Raw genomic sequence first — 15,287 nt, forward strand, 5'->3', positions numbered from 1 at the left:
CATCTTTGCCCTGAAAGGACTTTGGGCTGCATGCTTTTCCAGCAAATCTCTGCAGTTTTGCCCTTCAATGAGCACATATCTGCAAGCCAAAATCACAAATAAAAAATAAACTTCTTTGAGCTTAACCAGGATGCATGGCACCTCCATTGCTCTAAGAACAATTCTGCCCCCATGGAAAATATCTCCATGTAAAGAGGTTGGAGGCCTCTGACAGTAAGAACAGAAGAACAATATTCCTTGAGCCTTCTTCCCTGGCTTGCTCCTGACATAAATGTTTTCAATGTCTCATTGTAAGGAGGCCCTCGCCTACTTAGGTACCTCCTAAGGTACCTCCTCCTACTCCCGAAAGTGGGGAGTGGGCACTCCCTGCCCCAACCTCTCTGGCTTACTTCAATGGAAACTCCTGTTGCCCAGAGGATGTGAGAATTCTGCTTGTTTGAACAGAAGAGTGGGAACTCCTGGAGCCATCTTCCCTGCCTTGCTAGAGGAATAAATTCATCTTGGTGGACACTCCCTGAAAGTAGTTTCTGCATGCGTTAAATGCCCCAACTTTTACAGCTTTCACCTGAATGACTGGCTCCTAAATAAACCAGCCTGGGGAGCTGATGGAAAGCTGTACTGCTGAGAATAAAAAGGTGCCTTTAAACTTACAAACATCTAGAAGTTATCTTCGCAGCTTAAAAGTGACCCAACCAATCAAGAGCACAGCCATCTGTCTTGGACTCTCTTCTTGATGTAGTGCAGACTGAGTAGGAGATACACTCTGGCTCTCAGTTTCTCCACAAAGAAAGGAGAAACTGGAACACACGTGTAATACTCCAGCCTCTCCACCTGTATCCCCAGGGAGCTCCTTCTATCCACCCTTCTCATATCATCAATACAACTGGACAATCTAATTTGGAGAAAGGGATCACTAAGAACAAAGCAGCTTGGTCAAACACAAATAGCTTAGACCCTAGAATCTCTTAATAGACTGCTTGGAAAGAAACATCTTTTATGCAAGATCAACATAACAAGACAGAAAACGGTGGTTTTCTTATCCAATGTGCAGAAACCAACAGAAAGAATCAAGGAAAACAAAGAAATAGGGAAATATACTCCAAATTAAAAAACAAGATAAACATCCAGAAACTGATCCTAATGAAATGGGAGATGTATGACTTTCCTGACAGGGCATTAAAAAAAAAATAGTCCTAAAGATGCTTACCAAGATAAGAACAAAGAATAAACTCAGAATTTCAGCAAAGAAAGAATATTAAAAAGTTCTAAACAAAATCATTGAGCTGAAGAATAACTGAACTCAAAAATTCAAAAGAGGAGCTCACATAAGACTAAATCAAGCAAAAAAACAAGATTAGAAAACTTGAAGACAGGTCGCTAGGAATCACCAAATCTGAGAAGCAAAAATAAATGAGAGTGAAAAAGATTGTAGCCAGCCTGAGGGACTCACAGGACGCCATCAAGCTGAGTAACGTATGCATTAACAGAGTACCAGAAGGAGAAAAAAGAGAGAGAAGGACACAGAATATATTCAAAGAAATAATAGCTGAAAACTTCTCAAGACTTGAAAAGGAATAAGAAATCTAAATTCAGAAACCTCAACGAATAACTAAATCTGACAAATCCAAAGAAATCTATAACAAGACATGTTATAATCAAACCGTAAACTAAAATAAAAATTTAAAGTAAAACACAAAGAGAATATTAGAAAAGCTGCAAGAGAAAGTGACTTGTTACATAAAAAGGTACCTTCAGGGCGGCGCCTGTGGCTCAGTCGGTAGGGCGCCGGCCCCATATACCGAGGGTGGCGGGTTCAAACCCGGCCTCGGCCGAACTGCAACCAAAAAATAGCCGGGCGTTGTGGCGGGCGCCTGTAGTCCCAGCTACTCGGGAGGCTGAGGCAAGAGAATCGCTTAAGCCCAGGAGTTGGAGGTTGCTGTGAGCTGTGTGAGGCCACGGCACTCTACCGAGGGCCATAAAGTGAGACTCTGTCTCTACAAAAAAAAAAAAAAAAAAAAAAAGGTACCTTCATAAGACTATCAGTAGATTTTTTTCAACAGAAACCCTGAAAGCCAGAAGGGGATGGGATGATACAGTCAAAAACCTGAAAGGAAACAAAGCTGCCAACCAAGGATATTATACCCAGAAATCTTGTCTTTCCAAAATGAAGGGGATACAAAAATTTTCTCAGACAAACAAAAGCTGAGGGAATTTATCACTACTAGACCTGCCTTACAGAAAATGTTTTTAAAAAGCCCTTTAAGCTGAAGGAAAATATTGACAAGCAACAACATAAAAATATAAAACTTACTGGGCAGCACCTGTGGCTCAAAGGAGTAGGGCGCTGGCTCCATATAATGGAGGTGGAAGGTTCAAACCCTGCCACAGCCAAAAATTGCAAAAAAAAATTAAACACACACACACACACATATGAAACTTACTAGTAAAAGTATGTAATAAATCTCACAACATTCTCATACTGTCCCAGTAGTGTGAAAACAAATTATATCTCCAGTATGAAGGTTAAAAGACAAAACTATTCAAAATAAGTAGCGCTACAATCATTTGTTTAAGGGATACAAACAATAAAGGATACAAGATGTACCATCAGAAATAAAATGTTGGGAGGAGTAAAAGTATAGAGTCAAAGTATAGAGTCTGCGCAAGTGATCAAAGTTACCATTAACTTAAAACATCCTGTTATTAGTATAAGATTATGTAAGCCTCATGGTAACCACAAAGCAAACACCCTTAGTAGATACACAAAAGGTTAAAAGAGAGCATGTAAAGCACACTACTACAGAAATTAAAATATCAAACCACCAAAGAAGACAGAAAGAGGAACAGAGGGACAACGCATCTGCAAATGAACCAGAAAACAAATAACTAAATGAAATAGTGAAGTCCGTACCTATCAATAATTTGAATGTAAATAGATTAAATTACCCAATCAAAAGACATCAGGCGCCTGAATGAATTAAAAAACACCCGACTAAATGCTGCCTCAAAGAGACTAATTTCTTCTCTAAGGATACACACAAATTGAAAGTGAAAGAAAAAGATAATCCATGCAAATACAAATAAAAAGAGAGTAAGGTAGCTATATTTTAGCAGATAAAATGCACTTTAAGTTGCAGACTGTAAAAACAAAGGCCTCTGTATAACATGAAGGGGTCAATTCATAAAGAAGTTAAAACAATTGTAAATATGCACGCATAGAAACAGAGTAGAAAGAGGATTACCAGAGCTGGGGGAAAGGGAGGATGGAGAAAGAGGAAAGGTTGATCAAAAATTGCAAAGTTTCAGTTAGACTGGAGGAATAATTTTAGTGACCTATTCCACCACAGGGTGACTAAAGTTAATAATAATGTATTGTATACTTCCAAACTGCTAAAATAATAGATTTTTTTAATCTCCTCACCCCAAAAGTAGGTTTGTGAGGTGATGGATATGTTAATTATCATAACTGAATCTTTCTGCAGTCTACGCATAGATCAAAACATCACCTTGTACCCCATAACTAAACACAATTATTTTTCAAATAAAAATTAATTTCAAAAGGGTATCTTGTCCACAGCTATATTCAAGGGCCCAAAAGAGTGCCTCCCACACAACATCTGTGCAAATAGTGCCTCAATATTTTTCGACTAAATGCAATATGCTTTATAATACAACTTTCCCCAGATATAAATTATTAGGAAAATTTAAAAGGTCACTCTTCAGAGATGTACTCCATACCAGGGACTATACTAGATGATTTTCAGAAATTATTTTACAAATCATGATAGCAGCTCACTTGAGTATGAATCATTTCACAGATGAAGAGACATCAATTTAGAAAGAACAAGGAAGGAAAGACTCCAACTCTACTACAGATAGGGTTATCCTAACAAGATAGAAAATTAAAGACAAAGTCTAAGAAAGAAGAGAATGGAGGAGGGGAGAGAAAGATTATCATTGAGCTAAAAAAAAAAAAAAGTATTACAAATAACCTGGTTTCATTCTACTTTTTATGTATTCCAGCATTTGCACAATTCTTTGAGTTTGCTCTTTTCATTCACAATTGAAATGAAAACCAACTAAACCTAATAGTACCCAATTAATGTCAGAGATGTGCTATTTGCAGTATTCTTCCTGATCTTTGTCTCAGCTGAGCCACATTTGAAACCTATGCTTATCAGTTTTAAATTTGCTTTGATAAAACAAAAGCACAACAAATACATATGTATGTACACACATTTTTATATAGTTTCTCCCCCACAGATAAGCACAGAGAAGGGCAATTCTGCTGAAGCTTAATTGTTGAGCACCAAAGCACCAAGTTATAACTCAAGCTGTTCAACAGCTAAAGAAAGAAAAAGGCTGAATTCAGCATACAAAATACAGCTTAGGAATGTGAATGTTATGAAAAAATGGCTTGTGTGAAATTAAGCCCAAAACGAGTTCCTAGAGTCACCAATGTTGGGGTCATCTCCACATCGCTATGTCCAATTAACATTTCAATTCCTGTCTTACTTGACCTCAGTAGCACTTGACATTATTTTCTACTCCCTCAACAGCTATTTATTTCCTTAGTTTCTGTGATACTGATCATCTCAGCTTTCTTTTTATACATCTGGCTCTTCCTTCTCCATTTTCTTTTCCAGGTCAGCCTTCAAATACTGAAGTTCGTTAAGGGCAGTCCTTAAAATCTTCTTACTAAATTTCCTTTTTCTAGGACTCATAATCCAACCCATGGCTTCAATCACTATCCATGAGACAACTCTCCAGTTTGACTCCTGTGCCCAAATCCCTTCCCTGAGCTCCAGACAATTGACTTTCTAATCCATTCTTATTTGCAGGATTACAAACTCAACATCTCACTTATTAGATGCCAATTTCTTACAGCAAGATCTATGGTGGATTAACTTGTATATCACTTAGCTCTTCAATAGTTTTAAGGGACAAAAAGGAAAGGGAAAAACATTCAAAGCCTAGGATTCTAAGATTTGGCAATCGGTCTTCACAGGAATTCTTGTAGTATTGCACACTTGAATCACAGAACTTTAATTTTTCATACTTATTTGACATTTTGGCACCTCTCTGTCGTTTTAGGTATATTGGGCTAAAACTATAAATAGAAACATTTATTTATTCACATGGAAATTTATATAGCAGCTTATTATAAAAAGATGTAAGCGGAGTGAACCTAATTGAAGCAAGGAGGAGAGAAGAAGAATGAGCTTTATCTCAATTTTCCTACTTACTACTGCTCAAGAATATATGCAATTCTTCTGGTTAAGAAAACAAGAGCTTCCCAAGCGTAGGCTAGAGTTGTCTTGTTATATTTCAGAATTTTTTTCTGATGATATTCAGCATTTTGTAAGCCTTTTTAGCTAAAGCAGTATTTTTAGTCTTAGCATTTTTTTCCCTAAAGAACCAAATTAAGACTCTCATCTCTTTAAATAAAATTTGGAATATATTTCCCTAAATATGTTAAAGTAGTAAGAATATAGTCTTCCTGGTAACAGAACTTATTTTTCCCCATCTTCTAATAAAATATTCCATGCAGATCCAGAAATATATATATTTTTAAAATAGGGTAACAACACTGTAGACTAAATATAAAACTATAAACCAACTGCCAGAGGCATGTCCGCTAATTTTATAACCCATGGATAAAATTGGAGATGAACATCAACACAGGTGTTCTCCCTGTTGAATCAGAATAGCAAGACTCATAATGAGGATGACCTACCCTACCCTCCAGGATAAGACAGCTAAAATGCCCTAAAATAAAGGTAGTCGAATGCCACCCCAAGGACCATATTTGGAGAAAGCATCCTCTCCCACTATGTAACACTCCATTTCCAGATATATTAAAAAGACAGTGTCTATATAGCAAAAGATATAAAACAAAAATCAAAGGAAACAGAACACACTGAACAAAATGGAAAACAGTAAGATTAAATACATCAATAAGGACTTATAAAACGTTTCAAACTCTATTATTAAAGACTAGGCAAAAATCATATGCAATAATTTTCCTCAGTTACACAATAATCCAGAAATGTGCATGTGTACACCTATGCAGATTTACAGGTGTACATGTTTATACTGTATGTACACGTAGGTGAATCTATGCATGGGGTGTGTCTGTAATATAGATACTAACCAATCTCTGACAAACTCCACTAAAAGAAAGTAGTTTCAATGTTAAATCTGGACAAAATAGAATCCTTATCCAACACACATACTAAACAGACCAAAGAAAGTTACATTTCACTGACTCTAAGAATATTCTTACAAATCTTTATACTACTATGAGTCCGGTATCAAAACATATCAATTAAACATGGTTATAAAGGCAAAAATACAATTTCAGTAGGATAATTTACTCAAAGAAGATATAAGATAGAAATTATTACTATAATAATGTTAATTATTAGATACAGCAAACTTGTAATCTTAAAAGTCAAGTTTATGATGGAAAACATAACAAAACTAAAAATAATAACACCAAGAATAGTTCAGTCAACTACATTCTCTGTCAACATAAAATTATATGTCTATTATTAAACAGAAAACAAACTCAACAGTTGAAATTTTAAAATCATTCTAATTATTTTATTTATTTATTTTTTTTTTTGTAGAGACAGAGTCTCATTGTACCGCCCTCGGTAGAGTGCCGTGGCGTCACACGGCTCACAGCAACCTCTAACTCTTGGGCTTACGCGATTCTCTTGCCTCAGCCTCCAGAGCAGCTCCCGGGACTACAGGCGCCCGCCACAACGCCCGGCTAAAAATCATTCTAATTAATTATGTCAATACTGGTTCAAGAAAAAACATCTGAAATAAGATTAAATATTTACATAAAAATAAGTTTTTAATGTAACATGTACTGAGGTCAAAATGTACTCAGAGGTAAATTCATAGCTTTGTATATTTTCATTATGTTACTATGAAAAGCAGAAAATAAAGTAAGCATCCTAACCAAGAAGTCAGATTAAAGAACCACTTTCTTACTATAGGTACCCTTCCCTTAGCTGTCTTTTTTAAAAAACTCTAAGGGAAACACAAAGGAAGGACAGAAACTACTGATTTATAAAACAGCAGAATTTATAAAGTTAACAAGTATATCTGTGAAACCCAGATAATTTGGCAGATCTAATAAATACTTTTTAAAACAGAGAATGCGAGGCCGGGCGTGGTAGCTTACACTTATAATCCTAGCACTCTGGGAGGCTGAGGTGGGTGGACTGTTTGAGCTCAGGAGTTCAAGACAGCAGCCTAAGCAACAGCAAGACCCTATCTCTAGAAAAATAGCCAGGTGCCTGTAGTCTCATGTATGCAGGAGGCTGAGGCAAGAGAATCACTTGAGCCCAAGAATTTGAGGTTGCTGTGAGCTATTATGCTATGGCACTCTACTGAGGGTGACTGAGACACTGTCTCAAATGAAAGAGAAAAGAGGGGACAGGAGGGTAGGGGAGAGGAGAGGAGAAGGGAGGAGAGGGGAGGGGAGGGAGAGAGAAAAAGAGAAAGAAAGAGAGGGAGGGAGGAAGGAAGGAAGAAAGGCAGGCAGGCAATAGTCACATACTCCACAAAAGAATACGCCACCCTTCATATGATACCCTTCATACATATATGCTTCCTTCACATCAGTTAATAAAATCAAAATTTCACTAGAAAAATGGGAAAAGGATACTAGACTACAAAAACAAAAATTCACCCTCACAACCAATCACAAAGGAATGAACTCAGTAGCTCAGCTATCTGACTGACAAATACAGCCTCTAAATTGTTCAGGCCCTTTGCCCAGTCACATTTCCATGATAAAAATTCATCACCAACTTGAAAGTTATAAAATGAAAATATTCAAACCATAAAGTTTACAAAGTAATGTGTAACGTTTCAAGACGCAAAGCAGAGCATCGATAATGCTGTATAAATTACAGGCTCCCAAACACAAACCAATAGTTATTTAATTTTTTAAAGCAATTTGAAGAAAAGAAAGACTTTTCCTTACTATTCACCTAATATTAGAATTTTGGAGCTAGCAGAACTTAGATCAATTCTTGTTTAATAGTTTTAATTATTTAATGAGACAATTACATGAGAACACCTTTTAAAGCTTACCTTTTTTTTTTTTTGGCTGGGGCTGAACCCACCACCCCCAGTATATGGGGCCAGCACCCTACCACTTTGAGCCACAGGCACTGCCCATTAAAGCTTACTTTTTGAAACGCCTATATGCATATGCTGAGCAAACACTCCGCCTGTTAAAGATCTGGTAACACCACTGTGAAATATACTGTTAGTTAGGAACTACTCAGTGTCAGCTCCAACTTTGAGATTTTTCTATATTCTCCTTCCAAGTTCATTCTGGAATGGAAAGCAACACTCATGCTCAGCGTCCAATATTTATTTTCTGTTGCTAATGTGGTGATTTATCTGTGGTTTTATAATGAATAAATTACACAACTGCCAATGTAATTTAAAAGCCTCCAGCACATCACCTAATTAAAGACTATTTAAAAGTCTAAATAAACATGCACTGGCCTTTCCACTGTATTGGCCTGACAAACTTATAGCGTATTACTCAGTTGTGCTTTTTGTTCCTTAATCTAGACTATCATTTTAATTACTCAGTCATCTCACTCATTACTGAAAATAGTTTCACCATTTCTAGGTGAAAATAAGCCATTTTTCTGTAGTTCTCTTTAGAACAGTAGTTTTCCATCTCGGCTATACACTGAAACCACCTGAGAAGCTTTAAGACTACATCCCCTGAGACTAATTTAATTAGTGGAGGGTACAACCTGAATAATGAGATTTTTTTAAAAGCTCTCCGGGTGATTCTAACATGCAGCCAAGGTAAGAATCACCACTTTTTTTTTTTTTTCTTAAGAAAGGAAATCATATCAAAGTCTTTAAGTAATTTAAAACATAGTGGACATAAAATGACATTTTTGAACAACAGTTCCATAATGTGATGCTTGCATATTATTCAAATTCTAAGAAATAACATCATTTGCCCCATTGATATGTCTACTATTTACAATCTTAGACCTATCCTAGCCTAAAACTTGAAATAGCAATATTACGACACTGTGAAACCCACCTCTTCTTCCCCAAAGAAAGATCTCAATTAATTTGAAATGCTATAAAGTAACAAAAGCGGCCTGCCTCACTAGCAAATGACAATTGGAAAGATTTCCCACTCAGAATTCCCATACTTTATTTTTTGGCAGTCTGCCTTTTGAATTTCATTTTGAAAGATCTCACGAACTATATTGTTTATCTTGTCAGAGTACAAATGAAGAGAGCTGTTTCCATTATAAACAAAACAAAACAAAACCTGACAGGGGGAAAAATATTCAAAATATCTTAGTTCACTTTATAAGTAGCCATTACATATCAAAATCAGCTGATTTTGTTTTTGAAAGAAAGCGGCAAACGCCACTATTGCTTACTCGATTTGAGTTGTCATTAACGCAACTCATCACTTCCATTTAAGTGCTGTGATCTCAGGATACCCTGTGGAGGGTGAGAAGAATCGGTGGGAGCAACAAGCATTTTTTTCTCTGAGATACTGTATTAAGTCCAGTCTCAGGTTTTACTTAATGTGTGGTTTTCCACTCGCTCCCCACAGGACAAGGCCTTTCCTATTATTACCAGCAGCAAACCCTATAATCCATCTTTTCTGTATTTGCACCATAATGTATCAAAACCCAAGGAGCACACAGGATAAATGATGGTAGCTCCATTAAGAGTATGGCATTTGAGACTATCACTAGATCTGCTGGGAACCCGCCAGCAAGAAAACAAGGCACACTGTGAGATCCGATGCTGCTTACTTGTCTCTGGGGTTTGGTAGTGGCCCTAGGAAAGTGTCACTTCAAAGTCACCAGTTCTATACCAACAGGTTTTATCATTTTTACAGCCTTCTTTAGAAAGATGAGGTGAACTCTGGCATTCTCAGAATATGCTCAACAACACTAGTCTCCACAGAAAAGTAGAAGCTCCTTTCATTTTGCCTTTATATTAGCTTTCCTCTGTCTTAGACCTCACTAATTCTTTAAGGCATGGACTGAATCAGAGTCTTACCTGTATGCAACAGACACTTGCTAAGTTCTTATATGTCATGCACGCATGTGCTCAGAACACATCAGACATCGATTGATAGTGTTATAAAAGTCCCAGAGAGCAACACAATGTTAAGGTATAAGGCACCTGTCACAAGAAAAGGATTCTCAGCCTTTGTAGAGCCATAGCTCAAATTTAATAAATCTGGTTCTTTTCCTGAGCTTGGGGATCACCTCAGTAACCGTAGGATTAAAAACAAACAAATAAATGAATAAATAAAAATGGAACTACTGCTTACAAAGGGAGATAGAGGTGGCCGTTTTATTGCACAACGTTCAGATAAGAGTTGGAGGCAAAAAGCCCACTGTGTATTATTTCTCCACAATGCTCTCTTCCAGATCAATTTTACTCAAGTTTACCTCCCCACCATCTGCAACCCCACAGCATTATTTATATACATTCTCAAACTTAAGATTCTATCATGGAAAATCATACAAAGTGGTGGGAGTGGTGATGACACAAAAAGGTTTAATAAGGTACCACTGAGTGTGCTTCAAGCGGCAATGCACGCTGAACCATAAAGAACATGGGCATGTGAACCATAAGGAAAGTTACTAGGTACCATTTTAATGTTTTTAATTCCCTCCTCACTATTTCTAGTTAAAAAATTAGTAGCTGGCTTCTTTTCAGCATCTGACTTCTACCAAATTTAATAACAAAAACAAAAATAATGAACAGAGCAATTACTGAGTAGAAACCCATAGAATCTGGCTAATCAAAACTATCAGTTCTTTAAGTCATATGCATTTAAATGGAGTTATGAATTTAGAGCTGAAGTTTGTGAACTCACATCTACATCCGAGTGAAGGTCCTTAACCTCTTCTGTGCTGGTCATTATCTTTGCCAGGCTCTCCCTACCTTCTAATCATCAAGCTCTTCTATTATTTTTTCCTCCAATATTTCAATGCTTTCCAGAAATATGATGAATTTCCTTTATTTATACCTTATTTGCTAGCTTATTGTTTTTCTGGTTTCCATACTGATGTCACCTTTAATCAAAGAGCTAAAATCATCCAAAGTTCATGATCAGGGTCATTGGACTGCAAAAGTAATCACAATAAATAAGTATTACGGGCTTAACCACCATTCACTCTCGAAGTCATTTTTCAGTGGCTCTTTGTCACCTCATACTCCTGTCACGTGCACCCCCCTTGGATGTGTTCATTTAGGTGTGATCACATGGCATCTAGCATTCTGTCCGTGTCTAGCCCATACTCACCCTCAGAATTTTCTGTAAAGCTGTCAGTAGTCAATTGGAGGGCCTACTATTATTCCTCTCAGTTGAAATAATCCAGCCAAAAGCAAATAAATACATGTTTGTTAACTGTGCATTTAACTCTACTAAGCTTTCTCCAGTAGCTCATGGATACGACCTCTTACTAGCTTTGTGGGCCACTTTAGGCAGGTGAAAAACAAAACAACAAAAAACAGTGCTGCTCAGCTCTGGTTCACCAGTCCTACAGAGTGAAAGAATTTTGACAGAGGAGAAACCTGAGTTCTGGCCTCCAGAGTAAAGCTCTCATCTCTGTGATTAATTTTCTTCATTTGTAAAAGGAGGACCCTTTCAGATCCCAACTTCTGAGTCTTTAAATTCCCAAAGTTGAAAGAAGTGAGTAAGCAGCAATATGCATTACAATGACAACAATTTAAGCTACTAAATCTTTTTACTGAATGTCTGACTAGTTGAAGGTACAGAATAAAAATATACAATGGATTAGTGATTTTGCAATTATCCTGTTACTTCTTTTATATAACCCAACTGTATAATTCAAGACTTACAGTAAGTTTTTGGCATTAATTATTGGCTTGTGCATCAAATTCACATGAACATAGTTAAATTCTCATTTCGTTTTGCCCTAGGAGGAAACCAGCCTGCCAAGAATTGTTTCTGCTGCCTTTAGTAAGCAGCATGTTACTATAAGGAATGAGGCTTTTGAATAAGGTAAACACTTAGGTTGTCATGGGGCATCCATCTTAATAAAAAAAAAAAAAAATTCCTAAAATTTAATTTATACTCAATGCTCTAAGCACTTAGAAAATACAAATTTCTAACCATTCCAACTATTTTGTCATAGAATATATGTAGTGTTTTGCTGCTTTTTTTTTTTTGTAGTTTAAAATGATTTTTGGTAATGTCTGGATAAGGTTACACTAATAGTCTCCTCAGGGGTATTGTGAATGTACTTGTTTGCCAATTCAAATAATTTTGAACAAACATTCTATTTAAACAGGTGGAGTCAGGGAAAACTGTGCTATTTGAACAACCAAACAACCAAGGGAGAGTCTGCTTCATAAACAAAACGCAACAAGTATTCACAGCAAAGTCAACTAGTAAATGACTTTTTGTAAAAGGCATCGTCAAGGATAATAGCACAAGGAGCAATAGCCTCTTAATTGGACTAAACATTATTTTTATATTTAGTATACTAAGTACAAGCTTAAATGCAACTTGAATGATAAAATTGGAGACTGGATGATATATACTTTATTATGAATTCATACTACAAAATAGATATCAAAAATTGTGCTGAGCTTAAGAATGACTACTAAAGTTGACATTCACTTGAACTGAGCTGAGAAGAGTACATGGATAACTGCCTCAGAAAAGACTTAACACAAGCAACTGGTTAGGCAGGCTGGGATGCATGCTGGAGTGGAGTGCAGCACTCATCACAACACTGCAAGGCACTCAGAACTGACCTTAGGGAAGGTGGCTTTAATCAAGACAACCCGTTTGGGCATGGGGAATGATACCACCATTTATTTCTCTTCTCCAACATGAGGCACTGGCTAGAGGATATGGAATTCCCTTCCAGCTCTAACTTTCTGTGACTCTAAACTACCTGGAGGGTTAGGTTACCAGAACTGCAGGGAAATATGCCATAAGCACTCCCAGAGTATAAATGATTCCAAAACTGCTGCTCAGTTGGTGCCTGTTTTTAAAGGTTGAGTGAGCACACTTATAAAACTTTCTAAGAGGGTAGATCCTAAGTATATAATACAGTATTGATAACTATATGCAGTTTCATAGGTGTACAATTACTCCCAAACTCACGGAGTTGTATACATTATATATGCGCAGCTTTTTACACATCAAGCATACCTCAAAAAAATTAACCTCAAAGGTGAAATGGGAGTAGGAGGGTGTTGAGAGGGTTTAGGGAGGTTAGGGAGACTGCATTTATTCTGAATTACGGTTATATTTCAAGTCAATTCAAAACCTCTCCAAATTTCTAAAAATGCCTCATTTTCTGAAGTTAAGACCTCAGAAAACTAATAAATGTCTGTAAATCTAGGTATGCCTTTAGCAAACTACAATCTCTCTAGATCTCTTGTCACAGACCAAGGGAATTCTTAGATTTCTACAGAACCTTCGAGGTCCTACATTCTATTAACTAAATTTCTTAGACAGTTTCTATTGTAAACATTTACCCATTTAGGCAATGTGAATCATTACCTTCGTCTGCCACAGAACATCAGACTCCTGGAGTCTCGTTTTAAAACTAAAGTTAGTAGACATTCCACCCGAGAAACAAACCCCTTACCTCTTTGGGGAGTAAGCAAAAAACAAAACAAAGCCTTCTGAAAGCATTTTGTTATGTAGTAATCATCAACAGTGCGTTTCATTAGGCCTGCCCAGACCAAGACTATTTTACAAAACTGCATACCTTCTTCAGTGTTTGTTTATTTGACGTCCTGGTCGTATGGCAGTAGAGGAAACTTTGGTTTTTAGTCATTGAGAAAATTTTCTACACCTCTCCCTAGTGAAGATTTCTCTCTAACAGAAGAAAAGTGCTCAGACTTCACCTGTTTCACCTGGCTAGACACTCATTCAGACCCAGGGCAAAGCCCAGCTCTAGCAATAGCGCGCCACGCCGGGCTGGGGTGCAGTGGGGAGTGGGGGTAGGGGCGGGTGGGGAGGTACAGGAATGCATCACTGCTGTTAGAAATTAAAGTTGATGGGAGTTGCATTCTTATCCGGCCAGAGCTGCGCCTGCCCGGTGCGACCACAGCACGGCGGGCGCTGTGGGTCGAGCTGGGTCTCACGGATGGTGAGCTGACAGCTCCCGCCAGCCCGCGCTGAGGGGAGAAGAGGAGTCCGCCGCTACCCCACACCCGGCGTGCGAAAACACCGTCTTGTCCTCAAAGATTATTTCACAGAAGAGCGGAAGGCAGGGACCCCAGAGGTCTCCCAGGAGAAAACCCCAGGGAGAAGTGGTGACAGGAGGCTCCGGTCCCGCCACTCACCTTCTGCTGCCTCCGGGCCATGTCGGTGGGCTGCTTGGCGTTGAAGGGGTACGCGATGCACCTCACCACGAAGACGTAGAGCTGCAAGCGGATCCTCCGCTCCTGCTCTTCGTCCAGCTGCCGTTCCGGCTCGTCTCGTCCCTCGCTGAGCACCGAGGGGCTCGGGCTCACCGGTCTGGCCGCGCCGCCGCCGCCCGAGCGTCCCAGCGCGTCCCGCCGCCCTTCCCGAGCCGCGGCCGGCGGAGCTCGCTGCGAGCCTCCCGCCGCCACCAGCACATCGCGGCTTTCCTCTTCCAGCCCCTCGTCCGACTCCTCTTCGCTGGAAGACGGGTCCAGCATGGTGCTCGGGGGACCCTGCCGCTCGGCTCGCTGCCCCCAGGCGCCTCACCCCGGCGGCGGCACCTGCAGGTCCGGAGGAGTCGCTGGACCGGCAGTAGCGGCCGCAGAACGAAAGGGAAACTGGCCAGGGCTTTCCGGACACGTCGAGTTAGACACAGGAATGTTTCCTACCACCGGGCGAAAGGGGCGGGCAGGAGCGAGGAGGAGGGCTGGGAGGGGGGAGCGGGAGCCGCCGGAGGGAATAGGCGGAGCGCGGGGGACGAGCCTGAGCGCCCGGGGAGCTGCTCCGCCAGCCCCCGGCGCGCCGGCCCTGCGGTCGGGCAGAACCCGCCCACCGGCGGAGCGGAGTGGCCGGAGCGCTCGGACGCAGGTGGGGAACCTGTGGCGCCTACAACTAGCAACACGTGGAGTGGAAGGTGGCGGCGCTGGGCGGCCGAGTGCGCGTGCGCGCGCCGCGGCCGGGCCCGGGCGCCGGGGCTCCCGGAGCGCGTAGTCTGCTAAAGCAAGGGGGTCCCCACCCGGGGCTGCTTGGACTGCCCTGAGCCCACCACACATCATCTTCTCCTCCCTGAGGC

At 39.7% G+C, this 15,287-nt stretch overlaps 1 protein-coding gene across 9 annotated transcripts in view; it reads right to left on the bottom strand.

The window, feature by feature from the left end:
• Nucleotides 1-15,023, bottom strand: part of CADPS2 (calcium dependent secretion activator 2) — a 504,393-nt gene extending 489,370 nt beyond the window's left edge. For all 9 annotated transcript variants that reach the window (XM_053609275.1, XM_053609274.1, XM_053609271.1 and 6 more), the window contains exon 1: nucleotides 14,374-15,023. In XM_053609275.1, the coding sequence (XP_053465250.1) occupies nucleotides 14,374-14,712 (339 nt within the window). In that variant the 5' untranslated portion in view covers nucleotides 14,713-15,023. The remainder of the gene's footprint in view (nucleotides 1-14,373) is intronic.
• Nucleotides 15,024-15,287: the final 264 nt, after the last annotated feature.

Source organism: Nycticebus coucang, chromosome 11, assembly GCF_027406575.1.
Source record: "Nycticebus coucang isolate mNycCou1 chromosome 11, mNycCou1.pri, whole genome shotgun sequence".
NCBI lineage: Eukaryota > Metazoa > Chordata > Mammalia > Primates > Lorisidae > Nycticebus > Nycticebus coucang.